This window comes from Stylophora pistillata, chromosome 9 (assembly GCF_964205215.1).
Source record: "Stylophora pistillata chromosome 9, jaStyPist1.2, whole genome shotgun sequence".
Lineage (NCBI taxonomy): Eukaryota > Metazoa > Cnidaria > Anthozoa > Scleractinia > Pocilloporidae > Stylophora > Stylophora pistillata.
In genome coordinates, this window is record NC_142527.1 from 9,226,097 (window position 1) to 9,243,380 (window position 17,284).

General features: G+C 37.4%; 2 protein-coding genes and 1 pseudogene across 2 annotated transcripts in view; 2 read left to right on the forward strand and 1 right to left on the reverse strand.

Moving 5' to 3' along the window:
- LOC148723125 (somatostatin receptor type 2-like) overlaps window positions 1-17,284 on the reverse strand; it is a 64,138-nt gene that overhangs the window by 30,166 nt on the left and 16,688 nt on the right. The window lies entirely within an intron of this gene.
- LOC148723127 (melanocyte-stimulating hormone receptor-like) lies at window positions 2,681-3,630 on the forward strand (annotated as a pseudogene).
- LOC148723128 (alpha-1B adrenergic receptor-like) lies at window positions 5,918-7,476 on the forward strand. Its single transcript, XM_088734403.1, has 2 exons — window positions 5,918-7,259; window positions 7,328-7,476. Exons 1-2 carry the CDS (start codon window positions 6,557-6,559, stop codon window positions 7,474-7,476), a joined length of 852 nt encoding a protein of 283 aa, XP_088590529.1. The 5' UTR covers window positions 5,918-6,556.

Sequence of the window (17,284 nt, forward strand, 5' to 3'; positions counted from 1 at the left end):
TGATACAACGACATTCTAAACTAACAAAAACGGCCTTTAAATTGAAAAATTTTCTCAGCATAATTTCTCGAATTTTTGGATCAAAATTACTAAGTTTACATTTGTGTTTCATATAACCTATTCCCTAATTTGAGTTCTCATACTGTTTTACGAATGCATGTTGCGAATTTCCTTGTTGATGTTTATTAATTTGATATATTAATTTTGTTTAAATATCGTTTCCTATGGATGTTAATCAGAACCTTGTTTTAGTCAACTCTAATTTATTTAGCTAATCCAATAATGACTGAGCTGATACAAATTTTCTAAACTCTTGTAAGCTAGTCTTCCCAACAACCATCACATGAAATATATAGTTGGAAGGTCAAAGCTCTGTATGTATAATCTAAATGGAACACTATATAAGGCAGTTCTACTTTGTGACACTCAGACTTGTTTTTTTTTTTTTTTAATCCATTTCAACATTTTTTGAAATACCATGAAAACGAAAACCAACGACATGATACATACACATGCATTTGTTCGTTTCCATAGTAACAGGCGGCTTTTCCTGATCTGCAACCATACAGCTATTCTTTCCTTATTGGCTTTTTTGATACAGGCGGGCGTAGGGCTTATAAATAGGGCAAGCTCAACCTTTAACAATTTCTAAAGATCTGTGTTTCCTATGAGGATCTGTCCCTTTGAGGATCTGTTATATGAGAAACAAATAAAACCTCCAACTTTACGAGCAACACGTAAGAGAAAATTAATCGGATTTTTAAGACTGTCCTGATTTTACACTTCATCCTGAAGATACCATGAATGCCTCTATCCTTCACTCGTATAACGTTTTCAACCTAACCGCTACACTATAGACACAATCGTTTGTTCATAGTCCGTATTCACCTGAAATTTGTTTTTTCTGACCTTCGTCAGATTTTTCCCAGTGTACATGGGAAATTGGAAAAGCATTAAGTGAAAGAAATAAGAACTTTTCTTTTTCGACTCAAAATATTCATCCTTCTATTGCAAACCAAACCATTCTGACCTCGTTTGCCATTTTCCTTCTTACCCTAAAATTGACAAATTATTACATGGAGCTAAAGAGGATTTTCTTTGAGAATCTCTTGATCAGGTGTAAAAATGGAAATAACAGGATTTAAAGCTAAATACGACTCCTCTGGATAGAAAGAAAGAGCCTTTATAACGGAATGAAAAAGAATAGAATGAGTCTCTTGCATTACAGCAACTCTATCCAGGTATTAGAAACTGGGTGATTTGACACAGTCTTAATTATGAAATTTTAAGTTAAACCTTTGAATTTTCAAGCGGATGCTAGAAAGCGGTTCATTAATATGATGACTTTAATTAGCAATTACATCAAAGGTTCTTGGAAACTACGCCTGACGCCACTGAGTTTAAGAGTATTCGAAGAAAATTCTGTATCCGTTGTTATTTGCCTAAGAACTTCCTTTTACTTGAGCAATCTTTCTCGGAAATGTCCCTCGATCCAAGTGACCACTCGTTCTACATTTCGGGTAGTTCGTATTGAAGAAAAGCCAGCTCATATTTCGTAGCACACCGCCACTCAACTACTGATGATTAACAGCCAAACACAGTTGCAGTAGTAAGAAAGTGCTCTTGACCATGACATTGTGTTTGTGTACAATGGCTTTCTTCCAACGAACTCCAGACAATTTTAAACTCTCCAGTTCACGTGGGTGAAAACTGATAATCCACTCAATTAAGGAATCGTCTTCTGCCTGGTAATGAAAGCATAGAAATTAATCCATTAACATGAACCTCAAAATTCTGGGGTTTTCTGAGTATGTCTCACATGACAATAGACCATTTCCGAAATGCTTCACGCCTTTAAGCCTTTAAGACCTTTTAAATGAAAATATTCATTTTAGAGTTCATGCCACTACAACTCATTGTCACAAGGAGGTTCTTGCACATGGTCTCATTTAAAATTGAGAGAGGTTTCAGAACTCGGAAATAGAACAATTGAAGTCATCATTAGAGACCTAAGTCTTAAAGGAAGAGTCAAAATTTACATCGCATATGTATATCTCCATATTTATTTTTGCAAACTTTTGAGAAAAATTTACAAATGAATTTTTGTCTTTACAAATAGTCTTACTTCGTAAAACATTAATTTACCCAGCGGCCTTTAATTTATTGCGCAAACATATTCCTGACGCAATTTCTTAAGTGGAAAACGCTTTGGCAGTAAATTTCAAGGCGCTTCTTCCAACCTCTAGGGATCCTGAACAACGAAAAATTTTAAAAAATGTCTAACCCTGCGGACATAATAACGACGTGAATACATTCATTAAGAAAAACCTGATGGAGCCGTTACCAACGTTTCGTGCTCTTTGCAAGACGTGTAAAATACTGTCTTCGTTGTGACGACAAGGTAGACTCCCATATTGAACATATTGGAACGGATACTGTAATTGATGGACCAATACCCATTATCAGGCAAACAGGACCCTACAAGCAGTCACAAAAATCAAGCTTTGGCCGCCAATTTGAATTCACTTTTTGCGAGGGTCTTGGCGAATAAAAGAAGGCAGGTGGAGAAAGAGCTTATACGTCAGAAGAGCTTGCTGACACTGAGACAGTTCCGTTTAAGGGCACTGAGACAGGAAGACAGTGTTAAAAACTCAAATTGAAAAAGGTGCGAGGAGCAAGAATGGCTTATGCAATTGAAAGATACTTTTTGGTGAAAGATAAAAGTCCTAAAATCATCGTTATCCTAAACAGTGTTCTCAATGCACCCCCTTATGCTTATGTCCTTAATTGGCAACACTTTGGCGCTCGTCGCTGTATTGAGAACACCTTCGATCCGTTCGCCAAGCACAATTTTTCTCTGCAGTTTGGCTGTGTCCGACCTTCTCGTTGGCTTGGCAGTTCAACCACTGTACCTTGCTTGTTTCTTAACGAGAAAACATTCTATACATAACGCATCAAGAACAATTTCTTTCATTGCAAGTGGCGCTTCTCTGTTCACTATGACAGCTATAGCAGTAGATCGGTTCTTAGCGCTTCATTATCACATGCGATATGCAGTGTTGATGACCACGAGCCGTGCCATTTATTCTTTTGCAACCCTTTGGACAGTTGCCGTCTTGTTGTTGATCTCAGGTCTCTTGAATAGGAGGGTCTACGAATACATTATCGTCATTTCAATCGCAATTTCTCTTTTTATTAGCACCATTTGCTACATCAAAATCTATAGCAGTGCTCGACGGCATCAAATACAGATTCAACTTCAACAACGTGCAGGGGAAAGATTGAAGATCCAACGGTCGAAAAAAAGTGCCAAGAACTCGTTATCTATTACATCGTGATGATTCTGTGTTACTTTCCTTTATTCATTAACATGTCACTTCCATCTGAGCTGCAAGGGTTGGAGTGGATCCGAGCAGATACCTTAGTGTTTTTAAACTCTTCCATTAATCCGTTTCTTTACTGCTGGCGTTTCCGCGAGTTTCGAGCAGCTGTGATACATACAACAAAGACGTGTTTCTGTATACCGACAGAACAAAACTAGCACATTTGGTATATAGGTGGGAAAAACATTGAAAAGCCCTGCAGATGGTGAAACTGAATGGGAACTCACTATGATAACCATAAATATTGTTGTTGGTCCTAAGTCAAGTGAAGAACTGCTCACCGTCACCAAAAAGCAGCGTTGTATCACTGGGTTCACAAATGAAACTAGAAATAATCTCTGTTCTTCAGTTTTCAAGGAAGGTATTGTAAATTTTCTTTAAGAACATTGTCGGTAAATATTATATTGTACTTTTTGAGACTAACTGCAATACATCACCAAGTGATGTATTGCAAGGAAGCACGATAATATAATAGAGGTTTCCCTTTTTCTCTTACAATTATACTCAATTCTAGGGTCTATTGTTGTTTAAGTGAAACAAATAGAACCAATACAAATAAAATTAAAAGAAAAGAGGGTGGTCAAAATTAGCAAACTAATGCTTTCATTGCAAGTCATATATTATGAATGATTTTGAGGCCTTTGATGTAATGATCTCTATCATAGGTAAAGTAATACTAATGTAGGTAGTGAAGAGTAACTGACGTATTTCGAATGATTTTTCTTTAAAGTCCCTGTTCACCCCCAGAGGTTTAAATATATTGCGATTCTTTGCGTTATTAAAACAATATTTTGCGATTGATTAAATATTTCCCTAGATATGCCGCCTCAAAGTTACTCTTTTGGCCACACCCTTTTGACTTGGTCAGGAGAGAATTACTGGGCCGAGTCTCGGACCTTCTACCTCTCCAACATTCAGTGACGTCACAGCAAGAACGAATGTTAACTTCTTGTATAAGAACATGTGTCTTGCTTTAAAGTAATGTGAAAATGCCGACTCGTTGCGTGGTCGCTGGTTGCTCAAATACACCACATTCGTCTCAAGTAATGTAGCTTCGCGTAGTCAAGTAAATGTAGGCACATCGATCGAAAGACGTTCTGACTGTCACGTCATGAGGGACTTTTAGTAACCAGTATTAACTTCGCCCGACCAAATCAAAAGGGCGTGGCCAAAGGACGAACTCTGAGGAGGCATCTCTCGGCAAATATTTATCAATCAAACAAAATTTTTTTTGGAGATTAATCCTGATAACTCAAAGAATGGAAATATATATCAACCTCTGGGGGAGAATAGGGACTTTTAATAATAAATAATAAAACAAGCTAATCTCTAACAAATTGCGAATATGCACTCAAATTACGAATAGGGGGATTCACAAGGCTCGTGGTCTTTTGTTTAGGTGTTATTTGCTTTTTGATATGAAATCGATTTCAATCTTCAAGTAAATTAAAAATCGTTTTAACTACAAAACTATCCCAATTGACCTCCATTTTGAAAGTAGGAGTTTTTTCAAAATCTGCAAGTACCTGTTCAAATGAATATAGTGAAACATGGACATGCTTCCAAATAACGAGCTGCAACTTTTCAGAGAGACAAATTCTGCAATTGCCCCGAACAACACGACAATAATCTACACATCTAATGATAAAAAGCAAAGGCAATTTTTTTTATAAATGCTCTGTTTATAAAATTCCTAGCCTAAGCTTTGGTCAATACGCATTCCAATCGATTTCGCCGATGGAAGCTGCATCACTGGATGGTTGTTTACCATGAGAGGTGGACTTTCTGAAAGAGTAGATATCCTCTGGCTCGACGCAGTTAACCTAAACTGATCTAAACTGGGTTTCGGTGAAAGGGACAGTGTCGCGGTTGGGCACGCGCATAGAAACGCATCATCATGGCTCACTCTACTTTGAGAAACGAAGCGAAATGAAACCAGACGAGATATGACAAAACCAAAGAAATGAAGCAGTATATAGTCGTATAAGGTAAAGATAATCTTTAAAAAGATTTTGGAGTAATTTTCAATCCATAAGAAGGATGTTTATTCATTTCGCAAAGAACGAAGAGTTACTTCTATAAGTGGCACATTTAAATTTTGTTTTATTTATTCGTGTTTGAGCTCCTTGTCAATAAAGTGATGAAATGACTTTTCACCGTCATGTAAGTAGACATTAACACATGAATTGATTAAAAAAATCTTTATGGACATTTAACAAAATCAAACTTAACCAAAAGGATCTCTTATACTTCCTTCTGGATCAGAAAGATCCCAAAACATTTTACTCCTGATTTATGCATGATCTTCATAGAACGAATTTTTGCCCCAAAAGGGAACGTAGAAGAAGGCATCCACGAGCAAAGGCAACAGATGAGCCTAAATTCAAAAAAATAAGAGAAACTGAGAGAGCATTTACTGTTTTGCTCTGGAAGTTAATATCTTTCCTTTGTTTTAATCATTTTTAAGGTCTCATAGAATTTGTTGCACTGTTTGTGGTTTTCTGTTCTAGTTAATTTACTTCTTTTTAATCGATCATACAACCTTTTCCTTAAATGGAGACGTAAAAGATATTCCTACATATTTGTGTAAATTAGCGTTTTCGGCCTCGAAAGCATAATTAGAATAATTATTATGCCCTTTATTATGAAAAAGGTTTATTATTATATAAAGGGCTCTTAATAAAAACAGTTTTTACTTTGTAAGATCTCGTAGGTACCGAAAGTGACACCATAATAAAATAAAATGTACCATACCTTAAAAAAATTCAACCAATCACAATACAGAAACTCAAACATATATCTGATGCTATTACACTAAGCCTTCCAATTGTGCGCTATGATCTTATTTATGATCTTATTTATTTGTATTATTTATATTCCTCATATGCTCAGCCATTAAATTTGTCCAGAAAATATCCTAACGGTACTTATTGTAACTACAACTCACTTTCGAAGAGGAGCGAACATAGTAAATTTAGTGGGTTGCTTGCAGATACAAATCGTGTGGAAAACACCCACTCTGACATGACAGCAGGCCCTATTTCAATCTAAAACGTCTCATCAATATTTACTCTTTTCTCGAAGTCATATGATGATGAATAATCATTATCCGTACATAAGATATTTCATCGAACGCCAAAGCGAAGCCGTCTGTTGAGGAAAGGTGAAAACGCATGGTAATGACCAGCAAATTTAAAGCAAACTATTCTAGCAACACAGACCCTTACCCAATTAGTGGCTTCGAGACAGTGGTAATTGTAAACTGCATCCTCGATGCACCTTTGATGTTGCCATCCATCCTTGGTAATGCTCTTGTGTTAGTCGCCATATTAAGGACACCATCGACTGGTTCACCTTCCGTCATTTTTCTCAGGAAATTGGCTGTTTCAGATCTTCTGGTTGGATTGGTGGTACGACCAGTTTACATCGCTACTGAAATGGCAAGAACCGTCCCCGAATTACAACAAGCAATAAGGATCTTAGGATTTGCTGGGTGCGGTGTCTCTCTCGCGACAATGACAGCCATAACACTGGATCGTTTCGTAGCTCTTCATTATCACCTGCAGTATCCAAATAAAATGACAACGAGCCGGGCGATCTATGCATTAGTAACTATTTGGTCCATTAGTGCTTTATTCTCATTTTCAATTTTTTGGTCGCGGAATATTTATCATTATCTTACGACTGTTGGCATCACAATTTTACTTTTAGTTTGCTTGGTTTGTATCATCAACATTCACCGAATTGTTCGTCGGCATCAGCTGCAAATTCACATTCAACGAAAAGCAGTGGAAAATTCAACTTATACGAATAACCAGCTCATCCGTCAATCAACCAGGAGTGCAAAAAGTATTTTCATATATTTCCTCGCGATGATTTTATGATATTCTCCATTATTCATTGTTCTTTAATTTCAGGTATGACTAACGATTAAACAATATTTGTATGGACTTTCCCTTCCACAATAGCGTTCATGAACTCGTCTATTAATCCATTTTTATATTGCTGGCGTATGGCCGAGCTCCGAACGGCAGTTTTTAAGACAGCAAGGCTTTTATCTTCTAGAGAAACTGATGGAAGTGCTCCAACCTAAAAAATTCAACGACCAGCAGTGGAAAATTCAACTTATACGAATAACCAGCTCATCCGTCAATCAACCAGGAGTGCAAAAAGTATTTTCATATATTTCCTCGCGATGATTTTATGATATTCTCCATTATTCACTGTTCTTTAATTTCAGGTATGACTAACGATTAAACAATATTTCTATGGACCTTCCCTTCCACCATAGCGTTCACGAACTCGTCTGTTAATCCATTTTTATATTGCTGGCGTATGGCCGAGCTCCAAACGGCAGTTTTTAAGACAGCAAGGCTGTTATCTTGTAGAGAAACTGATGGAAGTGCTCCAACCTAAAACAAGTTGCTGCACAAAATCGAAGTTTTTTGTAAAAAGTTTTCTCTGATTATGGAAACAAACACAGTTAGGACAATTGGAATCCTCGAGTTCATCAACTACACCGACGAAGACAGATGAAAGCGACATGTAGCGAATTACCGCCGCCTGGTTAGCTCAATTGGGAGAGCGCCGGACTGCTGTGCGGGAGGTCGAGAGTTCAATACCGGCCGGACCAACACTCAGGGTCTTAAAAATTAACTGAGAAGAATATGCTTCCTTTCTCTAACATCAAGAAATGGTTAGATATTCTAGTCTTCTCGGATAGGGACGAATAAATGGAGGTCCCGTCTCCTGCAGGGTTAGGGGCAGGAGACGTTAATTTCCCACGCACGAGATTACTGTGTGATGGATGTCCTCCCCTGGGGTGGGTTGGGTGGGTAACAGGACCCCCGTTGATACCAGTGTTTACTACACTGAAGGGGCTATCCTGTATAAATATAGATGTCTGTCTGTCTGTCTGTATAGATACCTTGGACAAAAGCGAAAAGGCTGGATTATGATGGAGTGGGGAAAGAAACGAATGATTTCCTGCTTTGCAATGATATGAAAGTCTAACGATATTCAACATCTTAGCCCTAGAAATTGTTGTGAGAAGAAAATGTTTACTTCAATCTTTTAATAAATAGATAAGTATGACTCTCATTAAGCCTGCATCTAATGCCTTGATAAGGTCTGGTAAAACAAGATCAGTTGATAAGAACTAAGCGTGACGCTATCCAGTTTAACGATATAAGAATCATTCTTCGAATCATTCTTCGCTTGCAACTTGCTGTTTACTGTTGTTCTCAACGTAGAAAATAAGACACACATGATTCGTAGGGAGGAAACCCATGCTGCACATCGTCGCAACTGGCCAACAAATTCGTCACGTCTAATTCTCATCATTTTAATGTCGATATCATTGGCAAGCTCAGCATTCAACTGTGCTTCGCCGTGTTTCTGTTCCTTTTGCACATAATCTCTTTCTACTGTCAACTCCAATAGTTTTTAACATTGTCTGACCATATTGACGAAAACCTGACTTACAATTGAGATGAGCAACTCAGCAAGATGTTGCTTAAAACGAAAAAGATATTGCTTAATACGAAAAAGTCCTATTTTTGTCTAAGGACTCTATCCGAGAATAACATCCGAGAATAACTTTCCTCCACAAATGTAGGAAAAATACCAAAATTCATCAAATTTTACGGAGAAAATCGTAAAAAGATTAAAAAATCTTATTTTCCCCTGCAAGATTGAGCATGTCCGTAAAAGACTATGTGTTGAGAATAAATCATGGAAAGACGCAGAGGTAATCTGCAACAACTCAGTAAATGGATATTATAGAAATTCTGCAACCAGTCACCTCATGGCAGAGAAATTCTGCAACCACTCAGTCACTAGTTGTCGCAGAAATTCTGCGACCACTTAGCCACTAGATGTTGCAGAAATTCTGCAACCACTCAGTTACTAGATGTCGCAGAAATTCTGCAACCTCTCAGTCACTAGATGTCGCAGAAATTCTGCGATCACTCAGTACCATGTTGTCGCAGAAACTCTGCAACCACTCAACCACTGGATGTCGCAGAGATTCCGCAATCATTCGCAGTCACAAGTTGTCACAGAGGTTCTGTGATCACTCAGCCACTGGATGTCACAGAAATTTTGGAAACCCTGATCAAGTGATGAATACAGCCATTTAGCAATCTTACCAATACCAGTCAATAAAAAATTTCACAACATTTGGTCAGTGGTCCTTAATCCCTCTATGATTCATCATAATTAAACTAACAAATGGCACAAGCCACACAATTAAAGAGGTGGAATCTACATAAATTTTGTTGTTATACTCATCTGTTAAGAAAGTAAGAAATACAATAAAACAGTTCAAGTCACATCCCTTTATTGCTTGATCAGATAAATGAAATGAAAAAATATAATAAATCCAATGTCATAAAATTTTGAGATCTATCAAACAAACTATTTGGTTCCACTTTAAAAGAGGAAACTAATATACTGCCATTCCTTTGACCTATCTCAAAAAAATATGTAAAAAATATAACTATTAAAAAGTGTCTTATTTTTTAATTTTGCATTTGCCCTACCCTGTAACGAAAGCCCTTAAGGCCTAGTGGATGTAGAGTTAAGTTATAATAGATCCATGCTACATTTTGGTGGTTTCAATCCACGGTGGCTTAGAAAATTCGACATCGAAGGAAGAATTTGTTGGTTTCTGAGTAAACCGAAAGTCTTTACTATTTCTATATACATATATATGTCCTACCTACGGCCCCGAGATGAGAGACTCGGGTTGAAATCGATTGCTGACGAACCATCCATAAATAAATATATTAGTTTTCCTCACAGACAGTGGTATCTGCCTACGACTCGATTTATTAGAGACTTCAGATCATCAATGTAGGTGAATTCATGTAGTACATGCTCTAACAAGATGTGAACGTTCATATTCACTAAGAATAAATTTTAAACAGTGTCAAAGCAAAAAGAATACCTAGCTTTGAACTGAACTCGAATCTATAACTTATTATAGAGAATTATTTGTAAAATCCACGTGGGTAGAAGCCAGCGAGCGACAACACAATTTCAGTACATGCGTCTTCTAAAGCAACGTTACTACGCATGTGTCGTCACACTCTATGTAACTTTACACAAAGAGCTAAGCCTCGGTTGTTGAAATGGTAAAAATAAAAGCATTATTAGTTCCTATGCTTTCCTGTTTGAGCGTATTTCCACGGAACATTAAATACTTTTACCGCGGGAGGCTGCATTAACTGAGAGTATTCGACACCAACCGAGCCTGGTGCTTACCGTGGTGAATATTTCCGCTGGTAGCTATCTGTGGATGTTTCAGAGAGATCAAAGGAAGAGGCGGTTTTTCTTATTTTGCTTTCGTTCGCAGGTTTCGTTCACCCCATTTCTCGCCTCTAAATTTTGTTTTAATAACCAGAAGAGGCATGTAGGTGCTGTCGAGCACGGTATACTTTAATAGCAGACCTAGGTTTGATTCTCTGCGTGATGACCTACTGAAAATGTCGCTCTGACGAAGGGCCAACGCTCGAAACGTCAGCTTTTGTAATTGTTAAGGTGGCCAATTTACCATTTCAACTTTGTTGAGATATCCAAATTATACTGAAAATATCATTTACTTTTGTGTGTTTAGCCGCACCGGTAATTGTCAGATGAAGAAAGGAGACGAAACACTTTTCTTGCTTGAGAATAAACGTAAAGAGAGACCGGCACGGACTCCCCATGAGGCTTTCGTGGTCGCATCACAGTATCGCCTTCAAATTATTTATTTGCTGTCACAAGCATATCTTTTAAGAGATTTTCCCTTTTTTGTAAGCGATGATCGGAGGTTTTGTAAAAATTGTTTTCAGCAAGGGCTGATTGTGTATCAGACTCCAATGTTTCATCAATATTTTTATTGATTTTCTGACTGCCTGCTGGCACGTTGTGACAAAAGGTAATAAACGTTCGTGACATTTAGGCTATTGTGTCTGTGAAAGGGCCGCCGGATTGTTTAGCCCTGACAAAGACCTTCCCATGATGTTTTCTGGGTACCCTCATGCTTTGAGGCGTTGTTTTAATTTCAAAAGGCCCCTTTTCAAGTGCTTTAGGCTGACCTTTAGGCTATTGTGTCTGTGAAAGGGCCGCCGGATTGTTTACCCCTGACAAAGACCTTCTCGTGATGTTTTCTGGGTACCCTCATGCTTTGAGGCATTGTTTTAATTTCGAAAGGCCCCTCTTTAAATGCTTTTCAAATCCTTTTTTCTGTCTTTAAAAGCACACACAACCCACAATTCCTCTATTCGCTTCGACGAAGGGCTAACGCTCGAAACGTCAGCTTTTGTAATCGTTACGGTGGCCAATTTACCATTTCAACTTTGTTGATATATCCAAATTATTTCGTTACCCCCACCGACGCAGCCCCAAACAGTTTCTTTCGAAACTATCAGCCTTTATTTATTTGCTTTTTAGAAGAGTTAGTTCTAACCGTTCTCAAGATTGGAAGAAAAACGACGATTTGATACCAAAATTTAAAATTCATAACGTGGACAAGGCCTCACAGTTAGAACACAAAAAGAACAAAAAGTGTCCAGGCAGCTTTTAAGCTGCGTCGACTGGTTCTCACAGAAAATTTTCACAGGAAATGTCACCTTCAGTTCATCGCGACTCTTTTCATCACAGCTTTTATTGTTCCCTCAGTTCTATAAAAAAGGCAATGATAATTCGCGATAAGAGGTCTTCAGGTCTCCAGGAGTGTATCCCAGAACTGTTCTTTTAGATGTACAACAAAGTGATCTGGCAATTGAAGTTGCCACTTTACGGGGAAGCCTTTTTAACCATAGGGGAAGCAGGGGAGCAGTGCGAGGTAAGATAAAAATCTAGGTGAGACTCTCCCGCTATCGTTCGACTATCGAGTGATCTTGTGAGCATAAGACGTTATGTTTCTTTTTGCCTTCCTTTATTTTAATTTTCCGAAAAGTTTCATCTTAGCCAGGAAATGTTATAAGAGAAGTTAAATGAACTTAATATGAACAATTACTTCATTTTTATGTTAAAAAATCATGTTACGTTCCAGTTAGGCTGAAAACGGCACGGAAAAATCGCCTTAAATGAATACAAGCAGGATTTTACTACAGTCAAATGACAGTCAAGTACTTGCCAATTTAATCATACTCGTTTTTTTATAATAAACATTTTTATCATTTTAGTATTATTATCATTGTTATGTACATGCTGTTTTTACTTGTATGCAGTTTAATGCATTTTGTACAGTTATCACCTTTTTTCTCCTAATTCTTGTTAATATAATTTATAAACCTGTAATTCAGTATTTTCTGCAAGAGGTTTGAATAAACGTCATTATTATTATTATTGTAATTATTAATCCTAATCAAATCCTGTTTTTTGTGGATAAATGTTAGTTGTTTGTAAAAAACTTTTTACGACTCAAATTTTTCTTTTCACAGAATACTCATGATGTCGTTAGTACTGTTTCCCGCATTAATTTCTGTAAGCTCACATCATTCAACATTGTTTATTTACAATGGTTGAGGATGTGAAAAATTTAAAAGAAAAGTTGTTAAAAGAGGGCGCTACACTGGCACAACATGGCTACTTTTACGTCCCAAATAACCTCAAACTGCAGTGCAAGGTACGATACTTCTAGAATTAAACAACTGTCCTCGCCTTGGAAAATAGTTTGAAAAATCTCACAGTCAACAGAATTGAATTATTTGATTTACTCGTGGAGTTTACTGTAATCCAGGGGTTTCAATAACAGCTGGTTACCGCACAGCGGCCCAAGCTCACTTTGAGAACCACACAAGGAACACAATTTGCATATCGATTTATAAGGATTTGAATGGGATTTTCTACAAGATACCCATAAAGATAGTTAAAAGTGAAAATATTAAATAAAAATGGCTTACCTTATTCCATACGTGTGTTCCTTGCTCCTGGTGTCGTTATTTTACCGATTTCACTTGATTTAAGCGTTTTTTTTTTTAATCCTGGTTTTCTCTTCTCTTTAAGAAGAGGAAAGACAAATATATATATATATATATATATAACTGCATATATATATATATATGAACTTCATATATTCATTGTATCTGATTTATCATCACGGGTTTATTACGAATCAACTTAACGGCCTGCTCCCAGTTGGCTTGTTAGCTCCATTGGTTGAGCGCTGCACTAGCCATCGCAAAGGTAAGTGGTTCGAATCCCGTACAGGCCTGAACTTTTTCAGGTCTGATTTTCGCTATTGCATAAATAGCACTCTCTACTGCGAGGATCGTGTATCATACGTAAGATGTAGTTCACCAGGTTATATGGAACAATAAAAGTATTACTGTCCAAAAGATCTCATTCTTTGAAAAACACTTGTTTTCTAAAGGAATTGTTACGATCAGTGATCTCATTTCTGACACTGGAATCTTCTTGAAGGGTGTTAAACACGAAGGCGCGCCATATAAGGAAGTCTTCCCTGGGAAGACCAAGGCTCATTTGTCACTCACCGTTGACGTGTGCGGGTCAAATTTAAATACCGGTAGACTAACAAAATATCTATTGTTTACTTCCATCAGCATGGTGGCATGAGGTAACGTGCGAACCACCTACTTCGATCTCAAATTTACCGCCACAAATAAAGACAGTTTCCGTTGGAGAAAGGAAATACAAATCTCAAAAATTCTTGTATTGTGATGAAGACATAAAACAATTGTGAGGAATGCGCCCGCTGTTCACTGCTTTGGAGTAGCTGCAGCTCAAGCTTAACCGACTCTAAGAGTTCTACATCACATGACAGTTGATTGACAAATGGTCCAGTGGGACCTAAGGCTCCCTTGATAGCGCGCCCTCTTGTTTAAGGTGTTACATGCAAATTTATCTCCTCTACAATATTTTAAATTAGACAAAGCGCTCAACATCCCCCCTCTCATACAGATGACATAATCTATTTGAATTTGCAAAATTCTGAGGTAAGGTTAGCAAAAATCACATCCAAATCGCTTTATAACGCGTTTAAAAGCAAAAAGCAAATCCCTCCAACTGCGCAAAAAAAGTTCAGGGAAAATTTTCCACAATTTCCGTTCGACTGGAAGAAAACATACTCCTTGCCTTTTACCGTCTCAATTGAAACTGAAATTAGATTCAATATAAAGTATTAAATAACATAGTATTTACGAACGAAAGATTGTTTAGGTGGGGAATGGCAGATTCGCCCTCGTGTACTTTTTGTAAACAAGAGGTTCAATCCTTCGAACATATCTTTTTCTACTGCAATGTTACCAAGCTTTTCTGGGAAGCTTTCTGTTCTTGGCTTGGTGAATGTCAAGTTAGTTTTCAAACCTATACAATAATGGATATAATTTTTGGAGCTTTTAATGTGGATGAGGACTTTACTATTCAAAATCACCTAATACTGACAGCTAAATTTCATATATACAAGTGTAAATTGAATTCTAAAAACCCTTGTATACGAGTTTATAAGACCAAGATCGGGGAGATATACCAGGTAGAAATGAAGATAGAATCAAAGCGGAATAAATTAGCTCAACATTTTCAGAAATGGAATAAGCTTTTGCCACATATCGTTTTGTGGTATGGGCGTTGTCCAAACAGTGTAGAGTAGCATACGAAGTCAATTTTATTGTAAAGCACACGATTTCGCTATATACTATTATTAAGGTACTTTAAGTAATTTATGTAACATATTGAAAGGAGTGTAATATGTCGTTAAGTGATGTAAATGTAGAGTATCGTGTAGGTAGTGGAAGTAATCAATAGTAAGTCTGCTGTAATCAAGTTTATTATAAACTATACTTTGTTTGTGGTGTGTTCTCAGTAAACTATTGTAAGCAACGTGCTGTAACTGAGTCCTGTAGTGTATAGTAAGTAGAGTAATGTTTCGTAAAATGCAAAAAAAAAATAAAGAAATTACAAAAAAATCTTCGTCTACCATCTGATGAATCAATGGAAGTCGTAATATCATGCATGAAAGACAGAACCTAATGATCGGTAAAAGAGACACGTGTTATGTGAATTGAACTGCAGACTTTGCGCTATAGCTTTGACGACCACTCTGACTCGATTAGTGATTACGCTTAACGATAAATATCGTTTGTTAGGTAAGCTCAGCTTAATATTTTGACAAAAGCAAATGAGCAGAGTGGACTCTTCCCTCGCCGATCAGTTGACAAGACAATAAGCTGATTTGATTGTTGTATTCGTTGGTTCGATAAGCAAACATGTTAGTTCGATGACAAACACTGGCTCAAGCACACAGTGGTTCAAAGCTGAAACTAAAGCATCCACCAATGCTGCTTAAGTAAATCAATGGGAGGCGGCAACTATACAATACAGAGCCACCTTTAAAAAAGCATATATCTTGAGACTCATTCGGCTCGTTTTGGCTCGGTAGAGGATAAAAGAACGAGGATTAACGAATATACGCACTCTAGGAATACTCTATATGCGCGCTAAGCTTTAGCTCTGTATACTTAGTGGCTCGTTTAGTGGATAGATAAAAGTTGCCCTGTATTCTGTGGTTTCGCTGAATAATGTTACAACGTGAGGACAGATTTCCTTATAAACCCATACTATTCTCAAACAAGTCGTAGTCCTATGGACAATCTATTGTTTTGCCGTTGTTTTGTTCTACCCAGGTTCTGAATGCATAATAAACTCGGGGTTATGCCGAAACCTTGCCCAAAATGATTCGTACCTTCTTCTCGAATTCCAGTAAAATCGTAAACGAAATTCTGCTATCTGTTGGCAGCTGTTCATAAAACAAATCTAGTTTCCCTTTTAAGAGTGAGACCACATTCTGAGGGACTGAGGAAGCGGAAATTTGTGACCGGGATGAAGAGGACACTCCACCGAGTTTCAACCGCGTTCGACCCAGGCCATGCTTTTCAAATACTTTTCACATGCATGTGGAATTGGTAGTAACTCTGTGTGGAAACCGTTGGGAGGCTACGCTTATTTTTTTAAACATTTCAGGCGTCTAAGTTCGCGCACGGATGTCACTAAAACCAAGAACGGGAACGGGAGCCTGGGACTGATTCACATAACAATACAAAATTGCGGATGACAAAACGGTAATAGGGTCTGAGTACCAGTTTAAAGCAAGCGCTCTTCGAACGCGGTCGGGCAATAAATAAAGCTTTTATTGAGGTGTTTTTGACGTAACTTTGACTTAAAAATTTAAGTTTTGACGCTGATAAAAAAATATATTATTGGGAAACCATGAAAGAACAATTAGCTTTTAGTGGAAGCAAAAAAATTATCTGGTATGTCATTTTATTTCCTGGTGATTTTATCGAGTTGAACAGCTGTCAGCCATTGACGGAACTACATTGTGTGGGGTAATTTAGTATCCCAAGTAATATTGCACCCAAAAAACAAAATGCAATTATGTCCATTAAAAAGCAGGAATACAGAAGGGCCACATGGAACGATGATTAGAATTTCCTCTTCCAGCAAAAAAATTACGTAACAAAAGTTTCTCTCACCTATTTGTTCTTTCGATTGTCTTATTCTGTCTACAGATAAGAACAATTGAAATGAAAATAAATGGACGTTTGATAGCATTTGGTATTTTAGCGACGTGTAGGTCAGGACCTGTGTGAATAATTTATAAGGGAGACATCAGTCAAGCTTTGAAATAGCAAATATTGTTGTTGTTTTCTTTTTCCTCAGTAAAAACAGCAAAAACAGTTTTTAGAATCATTGAGAACGTAAACGTCTATGGATATGAGCGATACGTTGTTGCTTGGTTATTGAGTCTTACATATTTTCAAAGTGCCACTCTACACTTACATAAGTGTCTTAATTAGCACGACTAATGGTAAAGGAGCAGGTGGACTGACCATAATTGCCAATCTCGCTTTTATGCGGACGCTTTGAGAATAAATCTTATTAACCACGACTCT

What these genes read in the sequence shown, in the direction of transcription:
- LOC148723128 (XM_088734403.1), top strand. Translation starts at nt 6,557, where the DNA reads ATGGTAATGACCAGCAAATTTAAAGCAAACTATTCTAGCAACACAGAC. An exon ending in CATATATTTCCTCGCGATGA is followed by an intron (nt 7,260 to 7,327) that starts TTTTATGATATT and finishes AAACAATATTTG; the next exon opens with TATGGACTTTCCCTTCCACA.